We start from the raw sequence: 19225 nt of genomic DNA on the forward strand, positions 1-19225 counted from the left end.
ACAAGCAATATACTTTTATATAATATACATTTATCTCATTTGCATTGTCTACATTTGCAACAGACAAACACACAAATTAACAGACAACATTTTCAACCCCACCTCATAAAACAGCTTATAGGTATTAGTTAAAATCTAAATATTATCATCAGTAACAATACTGGATACAAGAACATAACATTTCAGTGCATTAATACAAAACATTTCAGCACCACAACATACACGCATTGACCGAACAGTCCCGTGCATCAGAGAACATTCTCTCTATTCGCAAGACTTTTCAACAATCAGTCAGGCATCTCAATGCTTCTTCAAAGTTTCTCCCTCTTATAACAACTTTTTCGTTTTTCACAAGCACGAGCGAAACAGCATTAGATGTTTTTGGTGATTCCCGCACTGTCTTTTCATAATTTGGATTTCGTAAAAACTTTTGATGCCTTTTACCCTTGTATTTTATTTACCTTTTACATCTGTGAGGAGAGCAGCTCTGGTGTATGTATCTCTCATAATGTACGCCTCTTTGATCACTTGATCAATGGTGTATTTGCGAATCAAATTGAAGTCTTTAATGACAGATTTCGTATCCAGGCAAACAAAAGACATGGGTTCCACCTGCGTACATTAACAATAGCGCGCACTATGTCGCTGACAAACTGAGGTAAAATTTAGCTCAATTTACCTTATAAATGATGAGCAGGTGTAAGAAGTTGCATGCTAGAATCCTAGAGTGATCAGCAGGTCTGCTAAGAACAAGCAACCTCTTCTGGTCAATAGTTGTAATAACATCATAAACTGAATGCAATCTTTACATAATCCCTTTTTCAAAGAAATAAAATCAATCCTCAGTCTTGTTCGATGGGCCATATTCAACAATACAGATGGCCGTATATGGCCCGCGGGTCACCATTTGCCCATCCCTGCTCTAGTGGCAACAAACAGAATTTAAAAAAATTACTGTTTTCAAACAAGTTGCCCAACCACTCCCTCGTTGGTCACTGGCCGTCCAAAACAGAAAGTCCAACCCAAAACTCATAGCATTAGTCGGGCCAATGTTGCTGTATCAGGCTGAGAAGTGATGCTCAAACAAGCAGAGCAATGTTTTGAAATCGCCATAGAGTGTTTACACTTTTCAGAGAAATCAGCCTACGAATGTCTTATTTCTACATATTTAAATGGGATAGAATATTTTAGCATTGAAAAAAAATGTCAACTTCACCTTTAAACAAAAAACACTAAAGATAGGGAGAGAGACGATCATTTTGAAATGTATAACAAAAAAGTCGAGCGTTGTTGAGAAGTGTACTACCTGCGGGCTGGCGTCTCTGGTGGTACACATGAAGAGCCCCGCCCTTATCAACACGTGTCACTACCTGGAAGTCAGAGCTGTTGAAGCGATTGACTCTGATCACACTAGTCTTGGGCTGCATGTTGGCATTGTCAGAGTTGGTGGCATACAGATAGTTCTCAAATACCGTAAGGCCATAGAGATGTTCAATCTAAAAAAACAAAAAACAAACAAAAAAAACAAGAGAGAAAAACTACGTTATTTAAAAGTGTGTGACAGGCAGTGTAATGAACATAATATTGTTTTAAATAGTGATAGACAGAAATATATTTGATAAACACGGATTATGAGTACTGGCAAAATAACCGTGCCCGCTTGGCCAAACAACAGAAGTGTTCATTTGACATAGCTGTAAACATGTTTTATGTGAAAACATAATGGGTCTGAACCTAATGAGCTTCCTCCGGAGCCAGCATTTTAAGACATCATAGGTGTGCTCCCGATGCGAAGGCTGTTCCAAAAGGTAGGCATCTTAATTATACTGCCTCCTAAGATATCTCATTTTGGCCAAATTCTAAGGTAGCATAGTATGTATCCTTCTCTGGGTAGGCAATACCAGAATGCACCGCGATGAGCTCAGTGGAAAAATAAATCCAAGGTGGCAGATGAAACGAGATACATTTTCATTATAAATATACTTATAAGCCATTCGAAACTGGAAAGTATTGATATAAAAAAGGTTTAAAACGTTAGAAAACTGACTATTTTACCAAAAATTTTTGTGTGCTATCCATATGTATGCTCATTAGAGTATCACACCGTTCCACTTGCATAACCTGTATTGAAATTAGCTGATGGGAAGTGTTCCAAATTTGCTCTCTTATGAAGCTCTATTTTAGTTAGGATGCTGCCAGCAGACAGCAAGGCAGCTCACTAAGTTTTGGAACAGACCCAACATCTAACTTTATGCAATGCACTGTGACAAAGATAGTCCTGCCCCAAACACATACACCATTGGTTGATCCAATATTGCTGTGATGGACTGGTCTGTATGTTCAAAACAACAAAGTGTTTACACTTTTTGGTGGAATGAATGGCTTACTTATAGTTGACTCTGAATACTAAGCTGGGATAGGACTGTCTGAACATCTAGAGTGGAAGATAGAACAATCTAGCATTTGGGGCTATTCAACTTAAGTCCTAGAGTTCCAGCACTGTCCTGCAATTTAGCTCCAATCCAAACCAAACACACACAAACTAATCAAGGTCTTCCAGATTACATGTAAATTACAGGCAAGAATGTTTGACTGAGGTTGAAACTAAACTCTGCAGGACAGTATCCCCCCAGAATGAAAACTGAACAGCCCTAAAAGGAAACTGAGAGACACATGAAATGTTTTTAGATGACCTCAACAGTGCACTTGCACAATGCTCAGTTTTCGTCCTGACTAAGTTTCAGGATGAGCTAATGCTGATCTTTCAAACTCAATTCCTGAAACTCATAAATGCTGACATCAATGTAATTGATGTCCTGAGAGAGATCTTTTAATCTCTGACACCTCTTACATTACCTGTGTATGCATACAAGTGTGGATGTGACATCCAAAAAATAAAAATAAAACACATCTACAAACTTTACATGACACTTCACACGCACCAGTAAACCCTGAATGATGGTGTGCCTGTTCTTGCCCTCGTAGTCCACCACCTCAATGTAATCCAGGTAAGCGTCTGCCCAGTACACCAGTCTGCTGACCAGGTCCAGAGTGATGCCATGAGGGAAGACGATTTTACTGTCCACTAGTTTGGTGCGGTTCTGCCCGTCCATGTCGCAGCGCTCCACCTTCGGGATCTGTCCGTAGTCTGTGAAGAACATTTTCCTGAAAAGTGATGGGACAGAAAAGGAGACCTTTATGAAACACAGCCATCAAATGAAAAACAATCTGATTCAAATATAATAACCTAATTCATGTAGGCCTATTAAGTTGTAGTAGTCTTATAAAGAATATGTTTGGGTCATATTTCTCTTCAAAAATCAAAACAAAAGAAATTACATTTTCCATGACGTAAATAGTCTATTTTCAGAGCCATTAAGATTTTTGCCATGACAATGAAAACGTTCTTGTTATTCTTGATCATGGTTCTCCTTAGATTCTCATTACAGGAATAAAGTAATAATAATAATGATGAATTAATACTTTATATATATATACATACACACACACACACACACACACCGATCAGCACAACATTAAAACCACCTGCCTAATATTGTGTAGGTCCCCCTCGTGCCGCCAAAACAGCACCAACCCGCATCTCAGAATCGCATTCTGAAATGTTATTCTTCTCACCACAATTGTACAGAGCAGTTATCTGAGTTACCGTAGACTTTGTCAGTTTGAACCAGTCTGGCCATTCTCTGTTGACCTCTCTCATCAACAAAGCGTTTCCATCCACAGAACTAACCCTCACTGGATGTTTTTTGTTTTGGCACCATTCGGAGTAAATTCTAGAGACTGTTGTGCTTGAAAATCCCAGGAGATCATCAGTTTCAGAAATACTCAAACCAGCCCGTATGGCACCAACAATCATCCATGCGATTATCTAATCAGCCAATTAAATGGCAGCAGTGCAGTGCATAAAATCATGTGGATACGGGTCAGGAGCTTCAGTTAATATTCACATCAACTATCAGAATGGGGAAAAAATGGCATGATTGTTGGTGCCAGACGGGTGATGTTGATGAGAGAAGTCAACAGAGAATGGCCAGACTGGTTCGAACTGACAAAGTCTACAGTAACTCAGATAACCGCTCTGTATGCTATTCTGAGTTGCGGGTTGGCGCTGTTTTGGTGGCACGAGGGGGGCCAACACAATAATAGGCAGGTGGTTTTAATGTTGTGGCTGACTGGTGTGTGTGTGTGTGTGTGTATATATATATATATATATATATATATATATTATAATAATTAATATATTAAATAAAAATAATTCACTGTACAAAGTGTACATTAATGACTATGCTTATTATGTCACAGTGCAAAACACTGTTTTATGTTCATATGGGTCATATTTCATCCCAAAATCAAAAGACACATTTTAGAAAGTTTTCCTAGACAATTTCTTATTTTCTTTTAATTTTGGGGTAAAATATGGCCCATACATGTTGTTGAAACAGTTTTGAGATTTACCCAAATCCTAATAATTATTATACACTACCAGTCAAAAGTTTTAACACACTTGAATTCATGAATGTGAACTAAATTTCAGAGTGTTATTTTAAAAACCTTTTGATCTAAATCAGCCCACTTCCAAGAGGTCCTCAAGATCAATTAACTACACTACATATAAAATGTAAAAAAACAAAACAAAAACAAAAGGCTAAAAATCAAAATACAACATGTAAATTGTAAACTAGGGCTGGGCGATATGGCAAAACAAATTAAATCTCAATTTTTATCAAACTTATGGATGATTCACGATTAGATTTTTTTCAACTTTTAAATGTTCTCTAACATTATTCAAATTGCATGTTCTTTATAAGAATGCAAGGCAACCTGGTTAGAGAAATCCAAGTTCTTTTCATTATAGGAAACAAAGGTGTGCAAGACAAATGTACAAACGCACCACACGGGGAAGTTGTCAACATTGTGTTAATGTAAAATAAATTACAATCTAATAAAACCAGATGTTCAGAAATAAAGCACAAAATATGAAAATTGCAAAATACTTCTTAGCCAGTGTAGGTATTAATTTGATCTAAATCAAGCCTATCTAAAAAGTTATCTAGAAATCAATATCTATAAATTATCAAGTTTATCTAGAAAGCGCTCAGATTGTATATGCAAACAATTTGCAGATAGAGTCTCACCCTCTAGCGGTTCACGCTGAGCAGCACAGCAATATGCAATAATTTATTACAATTCAACTCGCAAAGTTTGTCAAAATGATCGTTTGCCAAATGAGATGCAGTACGCTTGAAACACATCACAGAAAAAAGCAATAGTTAGCAATCTATCTGAATCATCATGGTAAAAGGAGCGGTGGATGTTTGATTCTTCTATATATAGCCTCTCCATGATTTGAAATAAAGCGCCCGTAAATGTCATGTAACTAAGACTTTATTATGGGTAAAAAGAAAAGAAAGGAATATGCGCATCAACATGCGTACGCCGAGGCCAGTTATGGTCTTGAGCCAGTGTATACATCAGTGTTTCCCCTAGGATTTGTTTCAGCAGCGGTGCTGTTGTGCGCACGTCCACAAGCCCACAACGCCAGACCCATGTTAATGCGTGTTGGTTAAAGAACAGATTAAAACAGGGGTGTCAAACTCAATTTCAGCCAGGGCCAGAGTTTATTTGTGCCATCAAAGGGCCCTTTGAAAATGTGGCACCAGCACCTGTGGAAAAAATGAATACCTACATTTTATGGCTAAATTGAAATATTCTGACGGTGTGACTAGTTGGGACTTCTTTACAGATTCCTTTCAATAGGGCTCCTACTAATTAAACTACAGTCATGTCTTGGAATTTCTGAAGGAATGGTGGACTACGAGGCGCATTTAAAATAGTCTGTGCTGTTTAGACCAGTCCGCAAATTACTGCACCTGCTCTGCCCTCGTGCTACTATGATTAAGCCGTGTTGATAATTGACCCGTGTAGCGCTGTTTCATTCCGCTTTTGAAGCGAGAAAAATGTGCTCCAAAACATACAGATGACAGGGGAAAGCTCATTTATATTCACAAGGAAAGTGCTAACTTATTGTTCAGTGAAATGTTGCAATCCCCTGCCATCCCACGTTTCAGAAATTAGCTTGCGGGCCACTTGAAATTAAGCGAGTTTGACACGTGTTGTTATGCGGTGATGTCACTGTGAGTATTTCCGTGTATGTGCGTGTGTGTGTACAGGTTTCACTATATTTGTGAGTGCCAATTTTTTAAAATGTCCTCACTAATATAGAGAAACTTGTTGAAAACCCAAAAGTGAGGACATTTTAGGTGGTCCTCACTAGTAAAAAAAGGCTCATAAATCAGCCAAATAATGTTTAGCTCTAAATCTACTAATGTGCATAGGGTTCTGGGAGGGTTAGGTTTAGGGGTAGGGCTAGGGGATAGAAAATATCATTAGCCTGCTATGAAATCAATGCAAGTCTATGAGGTGTCCTCACTTATATAGTCAAACCTGTGTGTGCATGTGTGGTGGGGTCTCTTTCACAGTGTAGAAAGCGCACAGATGACTGGGGCTGGCAAGCGTTATGTTGCGTCAAGAATATTAAATTAACCATGAGGAATCCCAAGAGTGACACTCATAATTCAGCAGTGGTGCAGCGCCACTACAAAATGCATATACAGGAAACACTGTACATGCATGATGGATGAAGTGGAGCTACAATCACACTGTGTACAATCGTACTGGGAATATTACCGCTGTCTTTTATTTCAGTTTCCGTGTTGTTAAACTGTCACATTCTTTTGGAGCACCACACACGTGCAGCGGATCAGATAGGGAGTGGCATTAATGCTGCCTTCAAGTGCACGTGGGAAGCTCGTACCTTCGAATTGGGCATTCGTTACAACGACATGTCATGCATTCAAGAGGCAACCAAATACGGAACAAAATAAATACACAATAAATGATGGCAAAAGCTCTTTTTCTGTTGTACCAGAGAATAAACATAAAAAAATAGACTTGCATCAGTTATGACATTTATGATTTATAAATGCATGGTATCTAACAGATTATTTATTAATATGCTTAAAACAAACCACAAAAGGTGAATCAATAGTTGGCTGTCATAACAAATTAATATTCTTAAAATAATGTACAGAATTTGAAATACTTTTGCAAAATCATTAATTTCCATCATCTTTCCTGTCGACACGCCGCTTCCAACATCCCATCTTGGCTACTCGTGTATTATCTAGAATTCCGAGTTTCCCACTTGTAAGTATGACTTTGCTTGATCGTTCATGTGCTCCATGATCGTAATTACGATATTTCCGACTCCACTTGAAGGGCACATAAGACAAGCGCTCTGTATTCTTTTTCTCTTCCTTATTCAGCCTTTGGTGGATTTGCAACATATCTAACTATAGCATTTGTAATGTTTTTATGCAAAAAAATAAATATATGATTTTTCGATAAAAACTAAAATTTTAATTGTCAAAACGCAAATTTGAATTAATCTGAAAAATCTGAAAAACCGCCCAGCCCTACTGTAAACTCTATTTTAATTCAACAACTCTCTTCAGCAACTGTTTTTGTTTAAAAAAATGTGGCCTTCGAATGTTGTCTTGGGCAGTTGGGGGCCTTGGAGTCAAAAAGGTTGTGAACCACTGATCAATGCAATTGGTGACAACTCAGAAGCAGCTAAAATTCAAGAGAATTTGGACTTGCTGAACATTTTATGGTCACTACATTATTCCTATACTTCATTTGTCACGTTATGGTTTTGATGACCTTTCTCATCATTGACTCATTGCGTAATTGTGGTTGAGGAAGTGAAAATGCATCCATCATTAAAAAAACCTCATAATGGACAGAACAAATGGACACTAGTAGGAACTGATACTAGGATAAGGTGCAAACATGAGGACATTGTCAATTAAAAAAAAAAAAATGTGTATATGCCTGCAGAGATCTAAAAACAATGACACTGCTGGAAATACTAATGATCCAATGGTCCAGAGAAGGGCTTGGGGTGGGTGTAGTCTAACCCCATGGCTGGGTCCAGTGCGATTCCTTTGGGGTTGTAGAGCTCCAGGTCCAGCAGAATAATGCAGGTGGAGCCATCTTTACTGCACACAAATATGCGGTCGTCCACATCATCCACAAAGTAGAAGTTCCCCGTCAGCCAGTCGATGGCCATCTGCTCCACATCTAAGTTAGTGAGAGGTGGAGAGAAGAGAAAAGACAGGAAGAGAGGGAGAGAGTGAGGGAGATGGAGGGGAAAAAAGAGAGGGGGAGAGAGTGTTTCAGTGTTTGCTTTATTTTTAGTCTTTGTCTTAACTGCAGCTTTTATCTGACTCAACAGAAAGATGCTGCACCGTGTTGGAACGTGGAACTAGGAAGACTGGACAAGAGAAAACATCTGAAAGAAAAGAGAAGCTATGTAACTGGAAGAGCTACAAGATATTTGTATTTAAGTGTGACATCTCTACTAGTGAAGAAAGAATAAGTTTGGCTAGTACGTCAGTCAGACACATTTTCTTTTCCTAATGCCACATCCTAGCCAGGCACTTGAAGTCCACTTGAAAAGATCAGGGGTTTTCAAACTTTTTAAAAGGCCATGGACAACCAAATATGATGATGCCAAGTGAAAAATCTTGATTCAAGAAATTCATGTACTTTGAGAGAAAAATAGTAAGCATGAAATAAAGACAACATGCTGTTTTCAAAATGAAAGAATTGGATTTTATATTGTCATTGTACTTAAGCCAAAATAAATGATCAAAATATTATATTTAATTATTTTTGCACATTTTTTTTCTCTGATCCCGTTTTGAAAATCCCTGGTCTAGACTCATATATGGCTTGCAGGTGGTATGAAAGCAATCGGTCCATAATCACGTAAGTAAACCACTACTGATGTTGTATAATTTGCATTTTTGCATGCTCCCTGTCACACTTGTTATAGTATAATGTATTTCTCAAAGCTGCTTGTCTCCGAATAAATTGCCTTCAGAGTGCAATTATTTTTTTATGTTTTAGCTTTCCTTGCAGACAATAAACTTACCACATTTTGCCTAGTTAGAAGTAGAGGTCTGCATGAGTCTTAAAATGAAGCTCCGAACCCGACCCGTATCAGAGATCGTGTGGCCTGGATCTACCCAGCCCGAAAGGTAACGTAAAATTTTAAGCCCAATACCAAAATCACTCACTCTCTTTAGAATGTTTTCTCCTAGCCAGTACTGTTGCAACAAGCTGTACTTTATCCTCCTGCATGGACATTGTGTTTTGTCTCTGCTTTAATCTATACATAATTTATCTTCATTTAAACCGACTGATTTCCGTTCAGAACACTCTGGGCTATCAATAAAGGGTTAAACTTTTGACGCACCAAGTAATGTGACAAAACAATATGGGGCCGATCACAGTGGAGTCTCTCACAGTTGTCTTTGGGAGAAACGCCAACAAAATCACATCTGGTAAGAAACCTCATTAAGTTTTTACACTGAAACCTGTTTGAGTCAAAAAACTAGAGTCTCTAGCTTCATCCGATATGTCATTTTGATAATTTGAGCAATTTAACGCGAAACGGCATGCTGTTGAACTCAATGACTACTTACGAGGACTATAAGCCTTTTTCTCCTTGGAAATCCTATATCCACTGCACATTTTCACATTGAGAATCAATGGGTTCATCCAAAAGATAAAAATTTTTCAGAGGCTTTATATGGCATTAGTATGAAAATAAGGTGCATTTTGTACTGTTCTGAGACCAGTGCAGACAGACAGCCCACTGGAGGTTAAGTCATTCACTAAATAGGGAGCAAGGGAGCATCCTATAGCTTTCCAAGTGCATTCACTCCTAACATCCGACCAAAAGATCAGTTTCAGGCTGCAGATGATGTTTGGACCACTCAACATGGTTGGCAGACATGGGACAATGCTAATCGGTACATAGATTCAGAATTTATAATGCAACATTTTATTTTAACATGGTTGGCAGTGATTGGATGATGTTGGCCATTACTTTTATCAGACATAATTATGCTAATTTCTGATTGGTAAAATGCTTCAGCATTGGCTATCACTTGTTTGTTTGACAGTGCAAAGAGAAAACATTGAGATTTTGTTGCCAAAGTAGAAAAAACAAGTCAAATCAAGTCAAATAATTCTTATTTGTATAGTTTTTTTCTGCTCGAGGATGATGTGAGCTTTATAAATCTGTTCATGCTTTGTTTTTTCTCGGAAAAATCATATTGAGCAAGATGCATGTCTCTGCGTGTATGTATGTGCAAAGTGTGTGCGCGTATCTGCCAAGCTCTGACTCATTGTCACAAGACGATTATTCACTCAAATTGTTTATCTCTTCCCCCCAAACCCCCCTTTTCATGTCATATCAAAACCTAATGGCAGAAAGTCTGAAATATAATGTCTTCACAACTAACACACGATTCTGTGATGAATCTTCTAAATCAGGTGAGATGTGCTGGTTTATTTAAGGGTGGCTTTGGGTTGTTCCACTCTGTCTGGTTTTTGAACTTGTGAAGAAGGTTTAGGTAAAGAAAAAAGCCACAGACAGCCTTCTCCATTACTTCACCTTTCCCTGCACACATTGGGATGTTGGACTTGACCAACACTCAATTCTAGGAAAGAGTTTGAAATGGTAATTTAGTGAAGACTGAGTTTCTCTTTCTCTTCTCTGACAATAAGAGTCTTTCTGTAAGAACTGTGGAGCCCCAGCTGTGCAGGCTGGTTTGCGGTGCCTCCAATAATGCCTGGTGTTGCAACTGCTGCCACCACACTTCCTGTAAGGGGGGGCTTCTGCAGAAATCCACTAATGATACACAGACATGAGGACATTAGGGATGTGCAAAACCACTTATTTTATAATCGACAAGTTGGTCCACTGTCTGAACAACTAGTCAACTAATCGTTCTTAACACAGCTCTGTATAATGAGGCTGGTTTTGGATTTACCTGAGCCCGATTGGAGGCATTTACATCTGGCGTTTTCATGAACAACTAGATAGAGCACAATGGAATGGAACAGAACTCAGGGATCCTGAGACATGTTTTTAAAAGTTGGACTACTGTATTTTTAAATTGGCACACAATGTTAAAAACACAATATGTGACGCAACGACTAAAAGGCGTCCATCTTAATATATGTATGCCTGTAACAACGGCGTTTTAAAGTCTCAACTTTCCCGATATGTTTTTACCTAACTGTTAAAAGCTAAAGCCCAGCACGCTGTCAGCTTGCTCAGCTTTTTTATATAAATATTTTACTTTTTCCTTGTCCCACACCCAGACCAGTGTTTCCCATTATTTATCTAGACTGTGGCGGGTCACTCCCAATCAGTGAGCCTCAGCCCCACCCCCCACCCTGCTGTATGCACGCATGCTCACACACATGCACTGAAACCAATTATCTAACATTAACGTTATTACCAGCGGCTCTGACAACGTAACTATTTTCAGCATCTAAAGAGCAAGTTCAAAACAGGTAACCACTTTTGCTTAATTTCTTTCATGGCTCAAATGTATGCTCTAGTCGATTTTGTGTTTTGACCATTTGTGAACTGTGTTAAACAGTTAAAAGTCTCGTTTATGCTTTGTGGGTTTGACTTTTGTGCTGTGTCATCACCATTCATATCTATTCAACCAATGTTTTTATGATTAAATTACTACTAGAGCACAAAATTGTTTACAAGAGCACAAAGTTCTTCATAGATCTAGCCTCTTAATTTTGCTCTCAAAGTCCACCAGATTGATGCATTTAACTTTAAAATGTACAAAAGTTTGTACAAAAAGTCCATTATAAAAATGTCAATTATCATGTTTAAAACTATAAAAGTCTAAGGAGTGAAATTAACACAATTTCAACATTTATTGTGTGAAAATGATTTCAATAAATTGTTCAAAATTATGACCGTCACACAGTTTCCACAACACCAAACAATTTTTCCACAAATAAAGTTTTTTTTATAAGTTAGTGTACTTGTTAACCAAGTCGACAAAAGTGTCAGTGAAGAGCTTGCTTGAGATGTAACATGAGTCAAGTGATGTTTGAAGAAAACCTCAAATCAAGTTAAATATCCCTTGTGTGGAGAATCATTTAATTGGACATCACTTCGAAGAAGTAATTTTGCCAAATGATGTGAAAAGTGTGAAAATATTATTTAATTGTGTGTATTTAGGATAAATATAATGTTAGCTATGAAATTTGCATGACAGATTCGGACATTTTCTATTAAAAAAAAAAAAAAAAAATTCCAAAAATTTCAGAATTCTATGAAACAAAACAGAATTTGATATGTGGTGGAAATGTTCACAAAATTTAGATAACCTAGTCAACCACACTAAATGACTAGATGCAAGACTAGTCGATCCTCGTGATCCATACGTAGGGGAAATAATCCTGTTGTGCAACCAGTGGAACCAGACACAAACTTTTCTCACAAGCTTCTACAGAGTCAGGAAGGTCATTTACCAGTAAACAGCAGCCCTGCCGGGAAACGCAGAACTACCTTCATTTCCACTAACCCACCTCCAACCCCTGCACCGTCTCAACACACCAAAAAACAAACTAAACAAACATCACAGTACCTGTTGTGCAGAACTGTGAAAGACATGTTATTCCCAAGAACATTTTGTCCAGCTAAAACTTCCTGACATTCTCATGTAGAGGGCTGTAAAATGTAACTGGATTACTCATCTTTCTACACCCCCTTGTTTCTCCAGAAGGGAAGACAGAGTGAAACTGTGAAACAATATGTGGAATGAACATCTGTAACTAATCAGAAGCTGAAAAAAAAAGCTACAGCTCTGTCAAGGCGAAAGGTAACACATAGTTGAAGCCATACGGTTATGAATTCCAACAGGAGTTTGAAACTGTTAGTCTGAAATGTGGCAAATCATTGCAAGTGATTTTGAATGGAATAAAGCAAGAAAGAAATGAGAAAAGTTGGCAATGTTCCTGCAGAAAGGGAAAGTAAAGCTAAGATTACCCTGCATTTTTCAAATCGATCTAAATTACCATGAGTGGATACAGATATAGGTATACAACTACAAATATATCAAGTGTAACTGCTGTAGATGAGACATGGTTACAGCTACAAGTGAGGTTTAACTATATCAGTGACAGAGACTGGAGGGTAGGAGTAAAATGAGAGATTTCAGAAGGGTTAAGAGAACAAAGTGCTGAGTGTCATTAAGGCATGGGACACGTTGGTGGGATTCTTATGAATGGACGACTCTTTTCAACAAGGCAACACTTATAGAAGGCCTCGGATATATGGAATACACAACACTGATGCAAAATGCTAAAATAAGGTATTTCATTACACTGCAACATACAAGGCAGATGAATTAGAGAAAGAGAAATTAGAGAAATTGTTGTTTAATATTGTTTTAGATTAAGTCTAGCATTTCACACTGCAGGACACTGCTGCCACTGCCGGGAAATGTCAACTACCCAAAAAAAGTAGGGGATAATCACACCAAATGCATTTTTGCATCCATCCATGCCATTTTCAATTGTTTCCCTATGTAAACATGCACTAGACGGACATCGTTGCTGTGTCAAGTTAAAAAGAACTTCAACGGTTAAAAAAAAAGTGTCTCGAGACACCTGTGCTCTGCTCTACTTGTGGTGCTGTGTCTATTTTTCTTTTATTATTTTTTTGTGTGAATGGCCCCTAACTAACTCACACATGTCCAAATGTATGATAATGCAATAGCGGATTTGCAGCTGATAGGTTTGCAGACTAGACCAAGCATTCTTTGTGATATCTTGTAACAGATATTGTCACATTTTGCTACAGTGTTTACATTCTTCTGAGTTCCTACATTCTAGCGAAGCATAACACTAATTGTTCAACTTGAACAGCATTTCAAAAGCAGAGCCAGTCTCTGCGTGTGAGAGAGAGAAAAAAAAGTATTCCACTGTACAGGAAGACACATGAATCACGTCTCATGACTGAATGATGGCACAAGCAGACTCGCTTGTGGAGCTCAGACACATCTGGACTAGATGAGGGCCATTCTTAAAACTGTAGGATAGCTATTACACAACCAGCGGCAAGGCGCTTTTTGAGTCGATGAAGTGCTGTGACATCCTCAGGCATGAGTAAGGGTGTTTTTACACTTCAGGCTTAGTGTAAGTTAGGCTTACAGTATTTTCAGTTGCTTCATGTGATCTAGTGGTCGAACAATATATCACTGAGGCCGATACTCTGACTTTTTTAATTATCGGCATCAGACGATATATTTTCCCGTTTGGACGATTTGTTTCTTGAGGGCGCCGAGAATTGCCTGCTTGCATGTGAAGCGACTGAGACATGTAAACGACCAGTCATGGTTCATTCTGTTGTTACTTGCCATTGTGTTACTACAATAATAGTCCGGTGTGCAACACAGTGTCATTTAAACAGTCCACATATCAGAGCCGCGGCAGACACGTTTGAGCTCATAATGTTAAAGTGCTCGCCTATTTCATTTTCCCTCTCTCTCCTCAACAGTTCCCTGTAATTTTTAACTGACTTGTCTAATGATAAAAAGGCAAATATCAATCAAACTAAAATCACATACCGTCTGCAAAAACGCGCATATTTCGTTTAAACAGATGTAATAACCCATCCTCACACAACTTCAGCAGATCCAGCATCCTGTGGAGTGCTCATTTATTTACCTCTAAAGCACGTATTCGAACAGTCACTCCACAACCGTTCCCTGTCACCTTTAACTTTCTTTTCTAATGATAAAAGGCAAATATCAATAAAACTTCTATTATAAAATATTTTGCAAATATGCAGATATCTCGTTTAAACAGATGTAATTCACGAACCTCACGAAAATCCAGCGTTTTCTACCCGTCAAGCGCTCATCTAATATCTTCCTCTGAAGCGTGTATTCTATCAGCCAGAATCAAAAACTTTAGGATCAGGATCAGAAGTTCCTCTGATTCACAAATCATGATGGTCAGTGGTCACAATCCAAGCAGGTGATCCAGGCTGTTTAAACTCTCAGGAGATTGAGGATCACGCTGGATCCGCATGAGCGTGTGAGTGCAACTTCAAGGCTGCATCCGAAACCAGGAAAATGCTACCTCCGGAGGCTGTATACGGAGGTAGGATGAAATTAAGGTGCTTTTCAAACTGTTCCAAACAGCTGTCAGTTAAGCCATTAACTGATTATGTAACAAGTCAGCTGCCTATGTTTTCGAATGCAGCCCAAAAAAGCAAAAGCGCTTCACGTGTGCTATAAGTAAATGTCTTATTCACTATTCACTGTATGTACAATTGGTTTGATTTGATATTTTTTTAGTAAATGCGATTGCTAACATAGAAATGCCATCCATGGTTGCTGGACTACTGTGTGTACTGTTATTTCCTTCTTCCTAATATATTAACAATTTCTTTATGTGCAAATAAATTACTAAAATTAGATGACTAAACTGAAATCTGAAGAAACTGCTATCTACCATTTAAATACAATATATTTTTTTTTAGTTTTGTGTGAAATTGAGTAAATATAGTGCTAAATAAGAGTTTTTTTTTTTGTTTTTTTTTTTGCAATTTTATGTTTGTTATTTACTATATTAAACTGTGTGATATATCGGTATTGTATCGGCCTATTGGCCACCCTGCTCTCTGGATTTCGGCAACAGCCATTAAAAAAACCAATATCAGTCGACCATATCTGGATACAGATAAATTTAACTGTTCTCCGAAGAATATTCATTCTGCCATGGTGAAAAGGAAACATCATCAAGAGTGGTTCGCTTATATGATTTAGGCCAGATTGGTTGCATACCATAACATACCTTACCGGAGTTTGAAAGGAACCATAACCCAGACCACTTTTTACAAGCAAACTCAGCCTTGGCTCGCAGATGCACACTGACTTCGGAAAACCAAACTTTGAGACACAGTTCCACACCGAAACCTCTAGTATGAAAGTATTAGTGGTCAACCGATACAATTGGCAGATGAAAATACCGATATCCAGAGAGCAAGGTGGCCGATGGACGATATAATGCAAATATAAACATACAACAATTTAATAATTGTTATTTGGCAAAATTTCAGAATTTAAATGAACACTTATTTTATGCATTATTTACTCAAAATCACACAAAAAAATATTCAAAAAACAGAAAAAAAAACTATATTATCCAATTTACTTGCAGTAGTCTTCAGAACTGACATTAGGCAAAAAGACCACTTGTGTTACTCGTCCATACAGCCAAATATCAGCCAAAAGGTGATAATATCAGTCTATCACTAGAAAGCACCATAACAAAAGACTGATATTCACTTCCCAAGTTCATCAGTCACAGTGGGGTACTCCACCAACCCCTGTCCTGGACAGCATTGCTGAAGACTAGTTTGCTTGCATTCTGGCATGTTTTCAGGCTTTTTTTTTTTTTTTTTTTTTTTTTTACAGGGGAGATCGGTCACAGGGGAACATCTGGAGTACTCATCTGCCCAGCATGCAACAGTTATAAATCACTCCCCCGTGTGAAACTAGGGCACTCAAGTCAACTGCAGCACTGCCATTAGAGCACAACCCCGCCCCCCCGCAGCAAATAAACCTTTGTGCATTACAGGACTGTCTACTGCTTATGCTCTCATTAAAAGGACTCATCTGTCTACCCACATGCCCGACCATTTCTTCCCCCTCTTACAAATCGGCCAAACAGAGTCATTAGAGATGTGGCTGTAATAACAGTAGGCTGAACCATCTTATACACCCTGAAAAGAGAAGGCTGATGATTTATAGGTCCGATTAGAGGGAGATCAGAACTTTGATAACATATAATTATCTCAGGCCTGACGGCGTAGGCCCTCTGGACACTGCTTAATTGAACAAGGTTACTCTGATTTATGACCTCTTTGAGGAAGTTCTGTGGCTGATTTCGTAAAAGGTTTGGGAAGCTGTATAAATTGTGTAAGTGCTCAATGCACTAAACCTACAGTGAAGCTGAAGAGAACAAATGATCTACAGTCTTTAAGGACATCAAAGATCAATGTCAAAGGACACTGACAAAGCATTCTTAAAGTTTAGATTCTGATTCACTTAGGTATATTTCAGTTACAATGTCCATTTTGCATACATATGAAAGAAATTCTTCATAGTTTTAATAGGGCTATGTCTCAATAGATTTTATTGTTTGATTTTATTCTGAATTCAAAAGCAGTGTTGGGTGTAATCTAATTACAAAGTAATTAATTACTGTAATTTAATTACTTTTCCAGTACAAAAAGTAGTGTAGTGCATTACATTTCAATTTCTTGTAATCAGATTACAGTTACTGATTTTCAATTAATTACTTTTATTTACTTGGTTTACATATTCCTAAACTAATATTATGTATGTAAAATATACAGTATTTAAAACATTATGTTAAGTACAAATGTTTGTGTTTTGTCAATGAACAAAAAGGAAATATAGACATTATATTGTAATTATAATTCTTTGAGTAGAAAAACAAAAGCTTTTCTGTGAAAGTAACGTAAAAGTAATTATTAATGTGATTACTTTTTTCATTAAGTAATCAGTAAAGACAGTAATGTGATTAACATTTTTGAGAATTAGCCCTTTGAAGTAAATTATATTTTTTTTAGTAATTTACCCAACACTGTTCACAAGCTCTCACTTTGATTTGATTCCATTTTAGAAACCATTTAATTTGTTTCTGATTCTATGGATTTACAGTATTTTAGTTACAGTATGCTGTTAATTTTGCTTATATATGAAATAATTTCTCTCTCAGCTAATGCTGTAAATTATACAAGGAAACTTCTAAAGTGGTACATCATGAAAAAATGTAATGAAAAATGTTCACAACGGCCAAAATTATGCAGTTCAGTTGCTATTTCTTTAACAGATACAATAATCAACATAACCAAAACTGAAATAAACTGCAAAAGTTAAAGATAGATCTTGGGATTTTTAGAATTTATATCAGGATCGTTCAAATGAAGATTTCAATTAATTGGAACATCAGTATTTTTACTAATACTAAAAGTACTACAAAAATGTACCTTTAAGGCTTCTCTATCTAAATGCCTTGAGATAAATCAATAAATACACTTGTAACCATTTAAATTGGACATGTGGACAACTTTTATGGTACTTTTATGGTGTTTTGCATTATTTTTTTAAGCATGAAAGGGTTAGGGTTACAGCAGTAAAACCGCTCCCTATACACATATTACGCAGTCTGCGTAGGGCACCAACTCCCTAGGGAGGCACCATCTTAACCTAGAGGGGCACCAGCTGCCCTTACTCGCACATTATACATTATTCAAGGACCCGGTAGCAGTCACGGAACAGATGATCGCCTCGCGCTCGCATCACGCCTTGCAAATTTTGCACTGCAACTTTCGCCTCCCCCACCGTCCATTCGACAATCCCGGAGCTCTGCGTAGGGCATCAATTTGGCCAGTCCATAGGGTAAAGTCAATGTGGCAGCGGAGGCGTGGTCAAGCATCCATCCAGAGAGAGAAAGTGGTAAGGGCGCTTGCACCTGAGCTAAATTATGTGTAACACCTGTCTCTAATTCCAGTGAGTATGGGGAGAGCGGCATATAAGCAGCCACGCCACCAGCAGAAGAGAGAGAGAGAGAGAGAGAGAGAGAGAGAGAGAGAGAGAGTGAGTGTGAGAGTCTGGCACTAGGAAGGTCACGGTGCTCCTGAAGCTGCTATGTTTAATCTGTTATGTTTGTGAAGCTAATGAGTTTGTGAAGTTGTAAAGCACTGAAGTGGCCGATTAAATGTTCTACCTGAGCCTTGAAAAATCTGCTTCCCTGTGTTCTCCTTCCTTTCTGTTTGTGAGCTGTTACAGTCAAATGGGTGTGGAATGACACAAGGTTGAGAAAATTATAATTTTTTTTTCAACTATACTTACTGTACATACAACTTTACTTTTAAATATGGTGTAACTACCCAGCTTGATGCTCCTACCAAAGAGCTTAGTTTAGCTGTGTTCTGAGGATACACTAAAACAATGGGACAGGATCTGGAACTGAAGTTAGTCTTTGGAATTCATTCCTGTGTGCTCTGGTAGACAGCTGAATATTGGGCTAATGGAGTCAGAGCCAGAGTCTGGGCTGCTGGATTACTCAAAATGAACCTTATCTGCCCTCAAATCACAGCATGGCCTGGACATTTCACAATTCTACCGAGAAAGGCTGGGCAGGCGAGGGTCTGAGTCACTCTCATCTGACACTCCAGCTATAGTCTCCTACCTGTTCCATTCAAAGTCAC

At 38.0% G+C, this 19225-nt stretch overlaps 2 protein-coding genes across 2 annotated transcripts in view; one reads left to right on the forward strand and one right to left on the reverse strand.

The window, feature by feature from the left end:
* The window catches only part of LOC127419518 (formin-like protein 3), a 489255-nt gene that overhangs the window by 161471 nt on the left and 308559 nt on the right, over positions 1-19225 (forward strand). The window lies entirely within an intron of this gene.
* Positions 1-19225, reverse strand: part of LOC127419517 (low-density lipoprotein receptor-related protein 1-like) — a 193324-nt gene that overhangs the window by 88198 nt on the left and 85901 nt on the right. Inside the window, exons 7-9 of the mRNA XM_051660970.1 lie at positions 8001-8163; positions 2943-3165; positions 1307-1496 (exon numbers count right to left, since the gene is read on the reverse strand). Coding sequence (XP_051516930.1) covers positions 1307-1496; positions 2943-3165; positions 8001-8163 — 576 coding nt within the window. The remainder of the gene's footprint in view (positions 1-1306; positions 1497-2942; positions 3166-8000; positions 8164-19225) is intronic.

This window comes from Myxocyprinus asiaticus, chromosome 28, assembly GCF_019703515.2.
Source record: "Myxocyprinus asiaticus isolate MX2 ecotype Aquarium Trade chromosome 28, UBuf_Myxa_2, whole genome shotgun sequence".
In the NCBI taxonomy this organism is placed as follows: domain Eukaryota; kingdom Metazoa; phylum Chordata; class Actinopteri; order Cypriniformes; family Catostomidae; genus Myxocyprinus; species Myxocyprinus asiaticus.